The sequence below is a fragment of the Lynx rufus genome, unplaced genomic scaffold, assembly GCF_022079265.1.
Source record: "Lynx rufus isolate CCGP_SWC_20201006 ecotype Redwood Valley unplaced genomic scaffold, mLynRuf1.p SCAF_16, whole genome shotgun sequence".
NCBI classification, from domain to species: Eukaryota; Metazoa; Chordata; class Mammalia; order Carnivora; family Felidae; genus Lynx; species Lynx rufus.
The window spans coordinates 29,693,735-29,710,353 of NW_025814830.1; the positions used below are offsets into that span (position 1 = coordinate 29,693,735).

At 38.8% G+C, this 16,619-nt stretch overlaps 1 protein-coding gene across 1 annotated transcript; it reads right to left on the reverse strand.

Moving 5' to 3' along the window:
- Positions 1 to 1,298: 1,298 nt before the first annotated feature.
- NUDT21 (nudix hydrolase 21) lies at positions 1,299 to 16,561 on the reverse strand. Its single transcript, XM_047078427.1, has 7 exons — positions 16,315 to 16,561; positions 13,676 to 13,876; positions 12,709 to 12,772; positions 8,016 to 8,105; positions 3,662 to 3,737; positions 2,930 to 3,044; positions 1,299 to 1,641 (listed from the first exon to the last, which is right to left on the reverse strand). Exons 1-7 carry the CDS (start codon positions 16,428 to 16,430, stop codon positions 1,620 to 1,622), a joined length of 684 nt encoding a protein of 227 aa, XP_046934383.1. The 5' UTR covers positions 16,431 to 16,561; the 3' UTR covers positions 1,299 to 1,619.
- Positions 16,562 to 16,619: the final 58 nt, after the last annotated feature.

Below are 16,619 nucleotides of genomic sequence, written 5' to 3' on the forward strand. Positions count from 1 at the left end.
CTAATATAATTGCTCTTGGTCTAATTTTTTCAAGTCTCAATAGGGAAGAGTATGCAATGTACCTTTCAAATCACCCTACGTTCAGGAGAAAAAGCCTGTGATCACTACCATAAAGATATAAGAACTATGGGGCGCCTGGGTGGCGCAGTCGGTTAAGCGTCCGACTTCAGCCAGGTCACGATCTCGCGGTCCGGGAGTTCAAGCCCCGCGTTAGGATCTGGGCTGATGGCTCAGAGCCTGGAGCCTGTTTCCGATTCTGTGTCTCCCTCTCTTTCTGCCCCTCCCCTGTTCATGCTCTGTCTCTCTCTGTCCCAAAAATAAATAAACGTTGAAAAAAAAAATTAAAAAAAAAAAAGATATAAGAACTAATCAATATCTGTTCATTTCTGTTTATCTATTAAAAACTATAGCAATCTGTCTTAAGTAGTTGCATCTTACAAGATTTCCTTTTCACCAGACCTACCATCAACAAGTGTGCTACAAGGCATATACACAAAATACTTTGGCCATTAAGCTATGACACAGCCAACAAACTCCTTTGCCCTAGGAGTCTTTTTTTATTCTCCCAAATTTGATCCTAATTTAGTAGTGTTATTTTAAAGAGCTTTTAAAATTTGGTATTTTTCTCTTAGGCTGATAAAATCTATCCCCTATCCTGTCCTCATATTTCAGTTGATTCAAATTATTCCAAAATATTTTTGAAAAGGCTTATGTCACTTGCTAAAACCAAATTTTCGTTTCTATGGATATAAACTGAAATGACTAACTTTGCAATCCAAAGAGCTCAAAACCTAACAGACCCACTTTTAGAAACTTCCTTTACAGACCACTATTTTACCATGACTAAGAATGTCACAACACAAATAATTAATACCTCCATTATGTGAAGGAAAAACATCTCAATCAGCTCTCAATGGGTCTCTTTTTATACCAATTCCCACAAGTTTCCCTAAGCTAGCCAATTTTAATGACTCCTCGTATGTTTAAGGTCTGTTGCTTGCGAACAAAGGTCTGAACGTATCAGTATAAAATGTACAAGTCAGTAATATACTGGGAGCTCTGCTGTAGTACAATTCAGAGTGCTTTGTTTCAGGAGTTACACCTTGGGATCCATCAAGCAAATCTAGTTCCCAAAAATAACATAGGTTCCTCATCACAAAAATCTAGAACACAGTCTTGGAGTATACCCCAACTATGACCTCAGAACAAGGGTCCCATAAACTCAACTGACCTAAATCTGCCATTGTCTTTAAATATTCATCAGCCTACGAGGGGGGAAAAAAACCAGTCCTCACCTGTAAGAATTTTCCAAGTTTAATGTGAAAAACAAAAATACAAATAGAAAGAAGTCCATACTCTTTAATGTTGTACAAAAAGTAGGAGTAGAACCAAAAGTAAATTAAACTTTATCACATTTGTTTACACCACTATCTAGTTCTTCATATTAACTTTACTATTCAAACAGAAAATAGGTAGCAATTTAGGGATTGGGGAAGAGATAAAAAACAAAACAAAACAAAACAAAACCAAAAAAAACCTTGTCTACCATGTTTATTCTACAATGTGTTATAGCTGTGCTCACAGAGACGGCTTCTTTTACTTCTCCACTGTGCAGGAATTCAGTTGTATATAAAATTGAACCTGAATTTTAGAAAGAACAATATCTTTATTAAAAACAGCATAATTTACAAAGTTTTTTACCTTAGATGATGATAAAGAAATGTGAACATTTCTGCCCTCCTTTGACATTATTGGCATTTTCTATACGGAGACATACTTTTTCTCTCACCTGTCTGGTCTTACACATTAAATAAGTGTTGTTAAATACTTACAACTAAAAACAAAATTTAAGAGTGTACATTTGATTAATTATCCACTAACAAGTTCCTTGTGGGAAGGAAAATTTTTATACCTCATGGTACTCTGCCATTCAGCACAGTTCCTGATACCTGGTAAGTGATGTTAGGGCTCTTTTTCATACGTCATACTTCAACTTTTAACCCATCATTAGACCAAGAGGAGCAAAAGATAAAGTTTGATTCATGTAACAAAATAGAAAGACCAATTTCCTAATCAACAAGGTTTCACAGAAAGCCAAAATCACTACTGGAAATGTTTTTGAACTAATATTTATGTCAGCATTTGCCAGGCGCCTGGCACTATTGTTAAGCACTTCAGATGCATCATTTTACTCACTCCTCACAATTCTATGAAGTGGGGACTACCACCCTGATTTACAGGTGAAGAAACAAGCAAACAGGAGAGTTTGTCCAAGGTCACACTGCCAGGAAGTTATTAAAGGTAGAATTCAAATCCAAACACTGCCCTCAGAATCTATATTCTTAGCCACCACATTGTTCTGCGATCCCTATCCATAGAAGGCTCCTCAAACAGTACAAGCCAACTTTTTTTTTTTAATGCACTTATCACTCTACCTGCCAAAAGAAACACAAAAAATCTCCATGTATGTCAAAGTTCAAGACTTAATCCCACATACCCAATAGGCCTAACTATAGCAGGCTTTGAAGACGAAAGAGAACATATTACACCAAGAGATTCAATTCTCCACATTTTTATACAGATAATTTCCCTGGTTTTTATTATACACTGCTGACTGCCATTTTACCATCTCTTCTTTGAATGAAGACTTCAATCTTAACAGTAAAAAAAAAAATAAATCAGATTTGGGGAAGAGCACCGCTGGTACACTTCTGGTATTTACAAGAATGTCATGCTGCAACTTGAGGAGTCTGGGGACACTTTTTAGTCAGTCATATTTACTCTATGGCTTGTACATTAACTATGAATCCATCTACGTGTTAGTTTCCTTAAAAACCAAAATTCATAATTACCCCTTCTCAACCAGCTCAGAATATTTTAAATCTGGCAATTCAGACTAATCAGCCACAGAATGTTCAACTTTCTATACCTGCTCAGAAGCTGAGGGAGACTGGAAATGATGGGTCCATATCCTGGTGCATTGTCATATAATTCAAACAATGGTGCAGCTACAAGCTTGTAATTTTTAGGGACTGCAAACAAGGCTAAAATAAAATAAAACAGTATTCATTTTCTGTAAATTCTTATACAATCACTGCTTCTAATTCATTCATAAATTCATCACTCACTGGTTTTACATTTGAGAAACTTTTGAGGAAAAAGGTAATTCCCATTAACACATTTTTTGGTTGTATCTTCTGGGCAAAGTTCATAGTTCATGTTGCTAACAAGTAAGAGCACCTTAGAAGTGCTGGCCCTGGGAACAAGGAGAAGAGCAGAGCCTCGGGTTTATAATTTATTAATTCCATATTTAAGACATGGAATAATTATTTGTTAAAATGTACAACAGATCTAAATATGGTATTAAAAAAAATCAGTTCATCTATCATCTAAAATTTTCAGTTTGTTACAATGTATCAATAGAGTTATTTCAAAATGCCACCAAATGGCATTTTATGCTCTAGTTAAATTTACTTTCCCCCCTATAGCATGACTGGCACACCTATAAGAAAAACTAGTGAATTCTGTACAAACATAGTATGTGCTTTTATTTTCAGAATAAATCCAAAATTTTAAGGAACGTGGAGAAAACACCAATAGAAGTATTCTTGAAATTACTCTACAAAAGTTTTTAGGTGGGTGCTTTCGAAAACAAACTTACCTTTCTCTTGAAGTTGAACCAAAAATAACTTCTTATGTTCCTTAGGCTTTGTAATATGTGCAGGAATATACGGATACTAAAATAGCAAAAGAGAAGAATTTGTATTTGCCAAGACATCCCTTAATCAACTCCATACCTTTATTTATCAACTTCTTCCATTTCATACCTTATGATCAAATATCAACCTTTAGAGACTAAGTTCTCATAATGCCAACACAATTTTACTTAACATGTATCCTGCGGTTTCAATTATTTCTTTATATGTTTATTTCCCAATACAATGTATACTGTTGGGAGAACTAGAACCCCTTCTAGTCTGGCCTTGACCAAAACCTAGTACCTAACAGATGTTCTAATAGACAAATGCTTAATAAACACAACGTAATAAGTAGAAAACCATTCAAGTCAATTAAATATGCAGTCGTAGGATTGACAGCTTGAGAAATTTACAACCCAATGAAGTCTGACATTAAGTACTATTCTAATAAAAGTTGTTTAAAAAAAAAAAATCACTAAGTTCAATTTTCTAGAATTCTGATGTGGACACATTTGCTATATTAAAAGATTAAATATGGCCCGTGAGGTATTTGACAAGATGCTCCTCCCCCAATGATGCCACAACACACCAGATGCACGCTTCAGGAACACCAGACGAGCAGTGGAAGGGGAGTCCTATCAGCTGGAGAGAATCAAGTTGCTTGTGAAAATGCAGAAAATATTTTGGAGAACTTAAGAGATTCTAAAGAAAATTAGAGAGGGGAGGCTACAACCTCAGAAAGAATTTTCACAGAGCAAATTTTAAAAGTCTGGGATACAGATCTCTCCTGCACCTCCCCATAATACATTCAGAAAAATCTACTTTGGCTTTGGGAGTTGTATTTGAGGGCAGGGCAATTGAAAAATGATGAAAATAGATATAAGGGGAGAGTAGGATAAAACAGAGGCAGCCAAAAGAAGGTAATATCCCCCACATTTAATGTAAGAACTTACACTGAGAAGCTAAAGGTCTTTCCCAAGATTACACAAGTAAGTAGTGACATCAGGATTCAACCTCATCTACTCAACCATCATCACACTATAAAAGCCTGTTACTTCCCACTATGCTACCCCTCACTGGATTATCTCAGTATTCCAGTCAGAATAATTACACAGTGCAGCCATCCCTAAAGTATGATGAACGAAGACAACCATCCCAGGCTTTGGAGGCGCCCTACATGATCATGAAAACCAGGCACTGGCAGTAACAAACAAAAAGGTAAGTAGTAGTTTGAATAGCACAGGCTATGGGAGACCTGTGGTTCACATAAAACAGAAACTCCCACACCATGACCAAACCACAGTGACTGGCATTAATTACCCCAATTTTCTTCTACTTATGGCTACATGTTCCTTTTCTTTTAAGCCTTTCTTCTCCAGTCTTCCTCTTGGTGTTTATTTTAAGCCAAGGGCACTTTATACAAAAAGACAGGGAGACGGTGTCATGCTCTTTTCCCACTGACACCTAACCACTACCCCAAGTGTATTAAATAAACACGTAACACCTACACACAACACCTGAGTTACACCTCATGCTAGCAGAGCCAACCCTAGGGTTCAGTGAATTAAAGTAACTGTCCTAGCCCTTCGGTAGGGGAGATGAGGGCATTTAGAAAGTAGCCTGGAAAACTTATTACTGAGCTTCCAGTTCGATCAAAGAATGTTCAAGAAACCATAAAAAGTTTAAAATAATTGTTTCATGTATCTTTGGACCAGAACTTCACTATTTCCAGATAGCGGATACTTTCTTAAGGCCAGGACAATCCTCAGGGAGTGAGTACTAGCACCAGCTTCCACAGCACCTTATCTTCCTATCCTTCAGCTATACTAGAGAGTCAGAAGGAAGAGGACAGACATAATAATCTAATCTTTACTTGGTTGATATTTTGTATGATTCTTAACCTGGAACACCACATAATGCAAAGAAGGTATCCAAGTCATAGAGCCTTGTCTATAGGATTCAGGATCAGAGGCTCTCATCAGTTAAAGGTGAGAAAACTTGGACATCAGTACCATCGTCAATCATTACAATGGATTAAAACACAACAAATGTATTTAAATCCATGAGGTCATATGACACTTTAAAAGGTCAATGAAACACACTTTTTGTGCCCCTCAGCACCCACCTCAGATCCCATCCCACTTCAGATTTCAGGGCAGCTGTGTTGGGAAGTGCTAGAAAGCTCCCAGCTTGCTGCCACTGTCTCAGTCTCTGCTTTTCAGCCTCAAAGCATTTCCAAAGCCCCCAAAAATCAACCAATGCTCAGACTCAACATGAAAGTGCAAGGGAGTTAATTTAATCCCTATCCAATGGGGTATGAATCTCCTCTTCCATCCTTCTGATGGAACAATTTGGTACATTCCACATGGTTCCTCACAGTCCTCAGCAGGATCCAGTTGCCCACAGTTATAATAAAATCAATTATGTGCCCTTCTTTTTTTGACTATTGCTGTTTCTGGTTACCCTCTCCCATCAGTCTATTGCTTTCTGGGATCACTTCCCAAACAAAATGTCTGCACCCAAGTCTTTGTCTTATTCTTTCTCTTGAATAACATCTTTGGAGGATACTAATAAATTCATTCTTATGAAAAGACGCATCTATTCTTTCCTACACAAACTATACCTCACGGTAACCAAACAGTTGATGAGAGAAGTTTTCCTTAATAAAACTATCACAACCGTAATGAAACCCAAAAAACTATTATCAATGAGCCACTAACATTACAGAAAGAGACAACCAGACATTAAAAAACTTCTGATGGAAGTGCACGATACCATCGGTGGCAGCCATCCTCCAAGATGACCCCCACGGTCTCCCGGTATCCACACCTTTGTGCAGTGCCCTCCTACAATGTACCATGTTGGCTTGTGCAACCAATAGCATACAGAAGTAAGTGATGGTATGACACTGTCAAGATTAGGTTATAATAGACCACAACTTCCTCCTTGAGCACTCTCTCTGTCACTATCTCTATATCGGATCTCAACCTCTAGTGGAAGCCCGCTGCCTTACTGGGAGTTACACTGTGGAGACGCTTCACGGTAACAGAGAGAGGCCTCGGGTCAACACCCAACAAGGAACTGAAGCCTTCAGTCCAACAGTCCGGGAGGAGAGGCCCGCTGACAAACACATGTGTGAACCTGGGATTAGATTCTTCAGCCTGAGTCCAGCCTGGAGGGGATGCAATCCCACTGACAACCTGACCATAACTTCATGAGACCATGAGCCAGAACTACACAACTAAGCAGCTCCCAGATGCCTGAACCTGAGAAATGAAGATAACGAATGTTTGCTGTTTTAAGCTGCTAAATTTGGGGATCATTTATTTTTTTTTTAATTTTTTTTTTCAACGTTTATTTATTTTTGGGACAGAGAGAGACAGAGCATGAACGGGGGAGGGGCAGAGAGAGAGGGAGACACAGAATCGGAAACAGGCTCCAGGCTCCGAGCCATCAGCCCAGAGCCTGACGCGGGGCTCGAACTCCTGGACCGCGAGATCGTGACCTGGCTGAAGTCGGACGCTTAACCGACTGCGCCACCCAGGCGCCCCTGGGGATCATTTATTATGCAGCAATAAACAATATACTGCCTATGGTAAGTAAGCCTTGCACTCCCTCATTAGCCAAATCCAGCCTCTTGATCTAACTACCAGTTTATAGGACAGAAGCCAAACAGCTACATGTTCAACGACAACAGGCAGATGCAATCAGCAATGGAAACACAAAAGACTTTAAATAGCTTGCTTTCATTAACAAATAAATTACAAGGAAAAAAAGAAATAGGAAACCAACCAGCCAAAAGAGATTTAAGAGACTGTCCTAATTTAAACAAATTAGAAAACAAAATAAAAATAAAACTTGAAACTACTCAAGGGATATACATATTTAATGAGCTCATGCAATAATTTATTAATGTGAGAATGTGTATTGTGGTAGTGTTTTTAAAAAGACCCTTGTGTTTTAGAAATACATACTGAAATATTTACATTCCAAATGATACCTAGGATTTGCTCCAAAATAATCCAAGGTGAGGGCAGGGGAAATGGGGTTGCAGGTGAAGTCTGACCATGAGTTGCTAACTGTTAACCTGTGGATGACAGGTAATGGGATTCATGTATTTTCACTATTCCTTCTACTTTTGTATGTTTGAAATTTTCCTTTAAAAGAACAAATGCTTGGCTTTTTCATTTTTTATCTAAATTAAGGAGAGAGAAAAGAAAATTTCAAGTCAAATTCTACTACACTCTTTTCAAATGGCTAGAATTAAATTCGTTTTCTACTTACCCAAATGCCCAGCAAATATAAATGAGCACTGACCTGAGGAGGTTCAAAATTTGGTCTCCACCAGTTACCAATGCAGTCATCAATGACCCAGTCTTGCAGGACTCCATCTTGACGACCCAGTATCTGTTAAAAAGAAATAAGACACCCAATAAACAATCCATTTATATCCTTCTTTTGTGAAAATATAGATTTCCTCTTTATGACTTTTTATCTAATATTACCTGTGTCTCTTGGCCCAAGACATACACTATGAGTGCCAAAATGGCAATCTAGCATCAACATAACTATACAGGACCAACAATCTGTTGTTACATCCTGACCACACATGGAAAACCAAAGGTGATGAATTACTTACATCAGCCAATGCCATACATACAATAGTGTTTCCAGAATCAAGCTGAGGCTTATGTAAATCACCCACCTACCTAAATTATAGAAAAAAGTGTTCCAAATTCACAATTCTCATTTTTATAAATCTGTGCATTACATTAGACTTTAAGTTATTTTAATCACAATCACACTCCATACATTTTTATTGGTCGAACATGGTTCTACAAGGTTTACCATGAGAAGTTCCCTGTCCCACTTTCCCAATTTCCACTGGCTACAACTTTCAACTCTTAGCTGTTTTCCAATACTTGCCTCTATTTTTACAAGCATTCCCCTTGTTTTTAAATAAACTGTTTAAGTTTCAGAGGGTTGCTGGAGAGAAGGTAGGCAGGATGATGGGATAAATGGGCGATGGGTATTATTGTTGTAATGAGCAACTGATGGATCACTAACTTCTATTCCTGAAACTAATATTATACTACATGTTAATCACAATTTAAATAAAAACTTGAAACAAACGAACAAAAAACTGCTCCAGATTTACTGAAAAAAAAAAAAAATGCAAAGATGCTACAGACTTCCTATATATCCCATACCCGGTTTCCCCTATTATTAACATCTCATAATAGGACAGCACGTTTGTCACAACTAAGGAACCGATACTGATACTTTATAATCAACTGGAAGCCCATACTTTATTGCGATATCCTTAGTTTTTAACTAATGTCCTTTTCTAGTCCCAGAATCTCCTCTAAGCTACTACATTTAAATTATGCACAATTTTTCCTATAGACTGTAACAGTTTCTCAAAGTTTCCTTGTTTTTGATGATCTTCACAGTTTTAAGGAACACTGATCAGATATTTTGCAAAATGCTCAATTAGACTGGGATTATAGATTTTGGGAAGTTTGGAGAGGAAGACCACAGAGCTAAAGTACCATTCTCATCACATCACATCAGGGCACGTTCTATCGGCAGGACTTTTCACTGATGTTAATCTTGATCACCCGACTGAGGTAGTGTTTATCAGGATTCTCCACTACAGTTACACTTTCAATGCATTCTTCTTGGCATTTTTTGATTACCTTATTATGTTTTTATAAACCTAAAGAAAAAAAACCATTAACACCCTCTACTGTGGGTGAGAATTTGGATCTCAAAAATTACATCCTCCATTCATACTTTCTCCTCCACCATTTGATTACGTTTATATTTGGTACTTAAATCACTGTAACTAGGTGAATCAGACATACCAGAGTGTTTAGTAAACCGTAATTACATTTTGTTACTACACAACTAACCTTTTCTTTCAGAGTTAATAACTATCTCATATATCCGTATCATTCACTATCACTACTTCATCTCCACATTCTCCCAAGAATTTAAATTTTTTCTCAAAACATCAAATTTTCTATCACTTTCATTTTTTCCTAAGACACTTTTGTTTTGTTTTGGAGAGAGCACACACACACAACTGGGGGAGAGGGGCAGAGGGAGAGGGGGGGGGGGGAGAGAGAGAGAGAGAGAGAGAGAGAGAGAGAGAGAGAGAGAGAGAGAATCCCAAGCAGGCTCCACATCTAGCTTGGAGTCCAATGCAGGGCTAAATCCCATGACCCCAGGGTCATGTCCTGAGCCAAAATCGAAAGTCCGACATCACTCAACCAACTGATCCACCCTGGCGCCCCACTCACAGACTTTCTATATCCTCCACCACTCTGTAGATGCTCTCAGCCCTGCCTCACAGTTGGAGGCCTAGGACTTCCCTTTTCCTCTTTCCTGTGTTGTTAGATCCTCTCTATATTCTGAATACTGTATCTTCTTAGTTTTTTCATTTTGGTGGTGAACACCCTCCCAGGAAGCTCCCGGGAGGGAGCTTCCTGGGAAAAGGTACAAGAGATATATTTCTGGAAACTGTAGGTCTAGAAATAAATTTTTTACCTGTACATTTGATTTATGGTTTGATTAGACAGAAAATTCTATGACAGAAATCATGTTCTCTCAGAATTACAAAGGCATGTTCCCAGACCTTTTAACTTCGGTGTTATTTCTAGGAAGACAATACCATTTCCAATTTTGATGCTTTGGATTTAATTCCTGTCTCTCCTCCCCTCCCCAACTTTGGAAGTTTTTAGGATCTTCTCTTTATCCTTACGTACTTAAAATTTCAGGAGTGCCTGGGTGGCTCAGTTGGTTGAGCATCTGACTCGATTTTGGCTCAGGTCATGATCCTGGGGTCATGGGATCGAGACCGTGTGTTGGGCTCTGCACTGAGCATGGAACCTGCTTAAGATTATCTCTCTCTTCCCTCCCCCACCATCCCTCTATTCTGCCCACATGCTCTCTCTCTCTCTAAAATAAAAAAAATAAAATTTCATGATGATATGCCTTTGCATGGATCTTTTAACATTCATTATAGAGGGAAGGCCAATAGGTCTTTTTTAATCTGAAAACTCATGTTATTTGAGTTTGGGAAATTTTCTTGAGTTATTGTTTTGCTATTCCTCCTTTGTTCTATTTATCTATAATCTATTCTGGTCCTTCTAGAATGACCCACTAATTTTGTCTCTTCTTACCTTTGTTTTACCTTTTCATTCTACTTTCTAGATTTTGCCAATTCAATCTTTTAACCCTCTACTGAATTTTTTGTTTCTGCTAACATTTTAATATCATGGGTTCTTTCTTGTTGGCTGAATAGTCTTTTTTATGGCACAGTGTTCCACACATGAGCTATCTCCTTTCATCACACCAAAAATACGAGTCATAATTTTGTTGCTGAGTTTTCTGTTTCTGTTGACTTTCATTTGCTTCTTTTACTCTCTTTCTTCTTAAGACGCTTTCTCCAAAAGCCTGGCTCACAATTAGGAGTAAAGCAATAAGATGCTTAACTATCACCTGTCTGTGATAGGATCACACTGTTCTTTGGGAAGATTCTCAAATACTATCATCTGGAGGGTTGTTTGTTTGTTTTGGACTGGCCACTTTCTCCAGAAACAAAACCTCCAACCTTCAGCCCAGAGTATGTATGTAAGCCTAGTTGTCACCATTTTATGAGTGTAGTAGAAGTCTAGAAGTCTCACTACTGAGGATGTAAACTCTCACTTATTCTCATCTCCTCTACTTTTTCAATGCTTAGTGTTCTGAGTGAATAGCTACTGACAATCAATCACCAGCTAGTCTTTGTCTAACTGTACAGAGTGGGGAAGATGACCTAGATATAGAAGTATGTCCTATACAAACTGTCAATCAACCCAGTTTTCAGTCCATGCATGCCCCCACTTTCATGGGCACCTGGCACTTCCAATCCTTCAACCTTTTGCTCTGTAGTGCTAGGTCCTGGACTACCTTCCTGTTGAGAGTTTCTGCTAAGACAGATGTGACATGCCCATCTGCTTTCTAGCTCCTAAAATTTCTTTTTCGCTTTTGTCTCATCTTACACTCCTTCAATCCTACTGACTTTATATCTTAAATAAAAAAACAAAAACTCTACTTCCTTTTTGGTGGAGTTTTGAGAAGGAGCTGAGCTAAGCAAGTAGGTCCAATCAACCACATATGAATGGAAGTCTAAGCACAGCACAATATTTAAAAGTTACAATGCACCAGAAAAAATACTAGAAAGATAAACCAGTAGGTCAAAGTGGTAGAATTACAGGTGGTAGAATTTGTTTCTCCTTCTGCTTTTCTGTATCTGCCAAGGTTTTGGCACAAAACGTATATTAGTTTTGCAATTAAAGAGGGAAGGATTGCATGCTAAAAAGTGAAAACAACCTGCAATCTCAAAATCTCGAGCATCTATATACATTTGGCCCCTAGTCTTTAGAGGCAGACATTAGAGTGCTTTTAAAAGGTGGCACAATTTGAGTAAAGGTTAAAAGATAAAAGTGCAAAAACGAAAATAGGTATTTAGCAGTAATCATTCTCTTGTCAAAACCCTATAGCGGTCTACACTGGAATAATACTACATTCAAATCTCCAGCCACATGACATACTAGCTGTAAACATCAGGCAAGTTACTTGAACCTCTGGGCCCAGTATCCCAATGGGTAAAATGGGATTAATAATAGTACTTCCTCCAAGGGCTGTTGTGATGGTTGAAGGAGTTATTGCATGTAAAGCACTCAGAACAGTGCCTAGCACAATAAGTACTCAATAAATGTTGGCTTTTATTAACCATTATTGTTAGAACAACATTACAACAACAAAAAAAGTTAAGATAAAGCACAAGATCAACTTGCAGAAATTAAACATTGTAGTAACACTGTTGTTTATGTTTTACTTATTGAAAACTATTCAAAATAAACTTATCCTTTCCACAAGAGATAAAAAGCCTAACTATGCATTAGGTTGGTGGTATTCAGGGCAAGAATCAAACTGCAAAAGTGGTTAAATGGAAAAATACCTCTGTCATTAAGCGTTTTAGTCCTTCCACTTCATCTTCTCCAGGGTTAAGTTCACCACCAGGTCTGTATAAAAGTTAAGAATTTCAGCTTTCAACTTAATACAATTTTAGGGTAACAGGAAGAAAAAAAATAATGCTTAATTTCTATCATGTAACTGAATAACACATATTTCAATGTTGCCTAAGGCAATCAAAGCAAACAAATGTAAAGGGAGGGGAAAGAATGTGCTAGAAAGTTGAATTCATTGTATTAAGTCACCAGACTAACAGTACACAAACCCTAGTTTTAAACAAACAAAACGTGTAACATAACAAATATAACTGCTGGCCATGAGTCCATCCCAATCTCTTCTCTCTGGAAGCTAGCTGGTGAAAATGGATTCTAGAAACGCCCAGAGAGGCAGTGGACCACATTCTTTAGGTCTGAAAAATGGGACATTCGCCCAGAGAGGCAGTGGACCACATTCTTTAGGTCTGAAAAATGGGACATTTTTCAAGAATTCCTATCTAAGGATTTGACCTTTTTGGTATAATCTGGTCAAATAGTTGTGGACTAAATGTATAATACTGAGAGATTTATAAGTTTAAATGATAAAACTAAATAGTTATCTATAAATATGTAAGTCATTTTAAGAAAAATAAACACTATTCACCCTAAGAAAGAAATAATATCAATTGTTCTTAGTAATGCCTCAATGATACCTAGAAATTGAATTTGGACTTATTTGCTGTACAGGGCTTCTATCAGGCTCAATTATTAGCAATATACAGACACATGCAGATTTCTAATTAGGCAATAAATGAGCACTACCCTGGAGGAAAATGACTTATGAATTCCTCTTTCTGAAGACTCCATTAACAGTAGTGTTTGTGGAAATAAATGACTAAGGTCTAAAACTGTATTCCAAAGCTGCATAAAACAGCAATCCTAAAAGTTGTCTTGCTGTTAATTTCCAGTGACACTTACAATTTGAAGAAAGTTGTGCCCAGCTGCAGCAGTAACACATGTGGTAGCCGGTGTTCATGGACAATCAGAACCCCTTCTACGGTCCTTCTCATTCCAATTTTATCAAATTCCTCCCTCATGCGCTGAAATCTGGCTGCAACAGAGCTGTCCTTCTCATAGAGGGGCTCTTTTGTACCAAAAGTATAATTGGTAAGAGGGTACCTGTGATCCAAAGACAAACATCTCACGTGAGAACTGAAGACAATAATTTACCATGACAGATTCCAACCACAGATAAAGAAACTATGGTATAAAGGTGTATATGTTGTACTCAGAGACACAGGATTTGTCCAAAGTTACACAGCTAGTTAATGTGACAGCAAAGATTAGAATCCAGCTCTCTGGACTATAAAGTCAGAGCTACCATTAGATCAAGCTGCTACCCACACTTGAACTTTCAACTATAGACAACACCATCCTTAAGGCCCTCAAATGCTTAGAGAAGCGGCCACCTGGATGTCTGGTACTCCCCTGGTTTTTTATCACGGCTGCCATACTAATATCGACAACCTAGCTAATGCTCCCTAGGGCTCCTCTACCAATCTAATCAGAAATTCTATTAACTATAGGTGTTAAAGACTAATACTTATTTTTCTACAAGATGAGCCACTACTTTCCATCATCTCTTCAGTTAGCAAAGCAGGGACTTCTCCATTGTACACCAAGCATTATGCCCAGTGCCTGATACAAAGTAGGCATTTATGCAATGTTTCCTAAAATAAAGTATATTGTGGGGAAGAGGACTTGTTTTCAAGTTAGATTATAATGCACCCTGGTGAAATGAGTTCACATCAGTGATTTTTTTTCTGAATACTGTATTTATACAGGAGAGGAAACGTTCTGTAAAGTTCATCAACCCACAACTTTTTAAAAATTTTTTAATGTTTATTTATGTTTAAGAGAGAGAGAGAGCACAAGCAGAGGACGATCAAAGAAAGAGGAAGACACAGAAAACTGAAGCAAGTTCCAGGTTCTGAGCTGTCGGCACAGAGTCTGACACAGGGCTTGAACTCAAGAGCCCTGAGACCATGACTTTGGCCACAAAGTTGGACACTTAAACTGAATGAGCCACCCAGGCATCCCCATCAACCCATAACTTTAATGGGGCAAAAATAAAAACGTTTCACCAAGTTAATTCTACGTAGTCATTTGATGCAAATTGGTGCAGGAATAAAGTTAACTCAAGAGAAAACCGTGAGCCCTAGCTCTAATTACCAAAGTAATCCAGAAGCTGTGCTTTCACATGAAAAGAAAAAAAAAAAAAATTACCTTTTCCACTTCATGGAAATCTTATGAAGATGTTTTGAAGAAGAGATATGAAATTAAACTGCTATTATGCTAATGTAATAGCTAGAGATATTAGCATGTACATACACCACTACCTACAGATTTAATAAACCTAACATTTTTATTATCTAACTTTCCAAGCCAGCACCTGTTTTGCCAAATAAAACAATAACAACCACCATCTTTTCCATTTCAAATCACTGTTGAAGGGAACAAGTTCATTTATTTGAATGTAAAATAGAGAAACTTAAAGTTTCTCATGGAAACACCAGTATCAGTAAATTCTTGTACCTTATAAATACTGACCAGTATAAACTGGCTACTTTCCTCCATTAAGGTCAGCACCACGGTGGGTCACAAACTCTAAGATATTATTTAAAGCAAAAAAAAAAAAAAAAAAAAAAGAAAAAAGAAAGAAAGAAAGAAAGAAAAGAAAAAGGATATTCTGACAATTTCTTGATCAAGACAGAGCCCAAACGCCAATTACCCGCCACTGCAAGATGACTTTTGTGAGTGACATCGACACGCAAGGGCTTGAAGGGCTTAAACAGAAAAGTGTTGAAAATAAAAACGCAGGCCACAGTGGATTCTCTGGGGCTGCAGGCTGGTCCCCTCCACGGTCTGAATGAAAGCCCAACCCTAACAGAATCCACCCTAAGCTGGGGCCTACGCGGTGGTTGACTCCGGTCGCTGCGGCAGTCAATGCCGCAGGTGAATGCATAGGGTAAGCCAACTAGTTCTGAACACAGGAATAAAATGTGCTGCATTCAAGAGCCCAAATGCAATTAAGCAGTTAAGAGAAAAAACCTAAACCTAAGCTTCATACCGAGATCTCGAAAGCTTACCGCTACAGAAAAGTGAAAACTGCAAAAACGATACATTACACCATTCATACCAGATAAAAACACAAAAACAATACCACAAACGTGATGTGAAAACAGAAACATTGGACAGGAAAAATAAACACACCTTTTCCAGTAGGTTACCTCTGAAGGCGTGGGGAGGGGGTGAGTTCAAAACAAACTTGGGATTTTCCTAGAATGACTGAATGGAGGGGCAGGGGAGCAAGCCTTCTCTCCAGAAAAGGAAAACCCTCCTCCCAAGTAGGACTCTAACCCCATGGCGCCCGAGGACCAGGAAAGGGCCCCGAGGGATCTTCAAAAGCGCGCGTCCGCGAGCGGGACTGGAGATGGTGGGGAGGCGTGGAGCCCGCCGAGGGCCAGGGACGCGCCAGAAGATCTGGAGTCTTGAGGAGCGCTAAAGAGGAAGGGAGTGCCCGCGAAGGCAGCGCGCTAAGGCCAGGCCGCACTTACAGATTGATGGTTCGCTCCAGGGTGAGGGGCTTCGTCTGCTGGATGTACTTGTTGCCGAACTGGTTGACCCCTCGGGGCCAGCCGGTTTGTGAGCGATTGGGCGGCACCACGGACATGCTGACTAGCTCGAATACTGGCGGCGAGAGGAAATGGGGCAGGCAGGGAGACTTTCCCTGTGCCGGGAGCGGTTATTCGCGTTCTCCTCAGCAGACGCCACCCGCCATTAACATGAGAGCGCAAGAGGAGGTAAAGGCACGCCGGAAGTGCATCCGGAGCGTCTGGCGGCAGGAAGTGGAGAGGCGGTG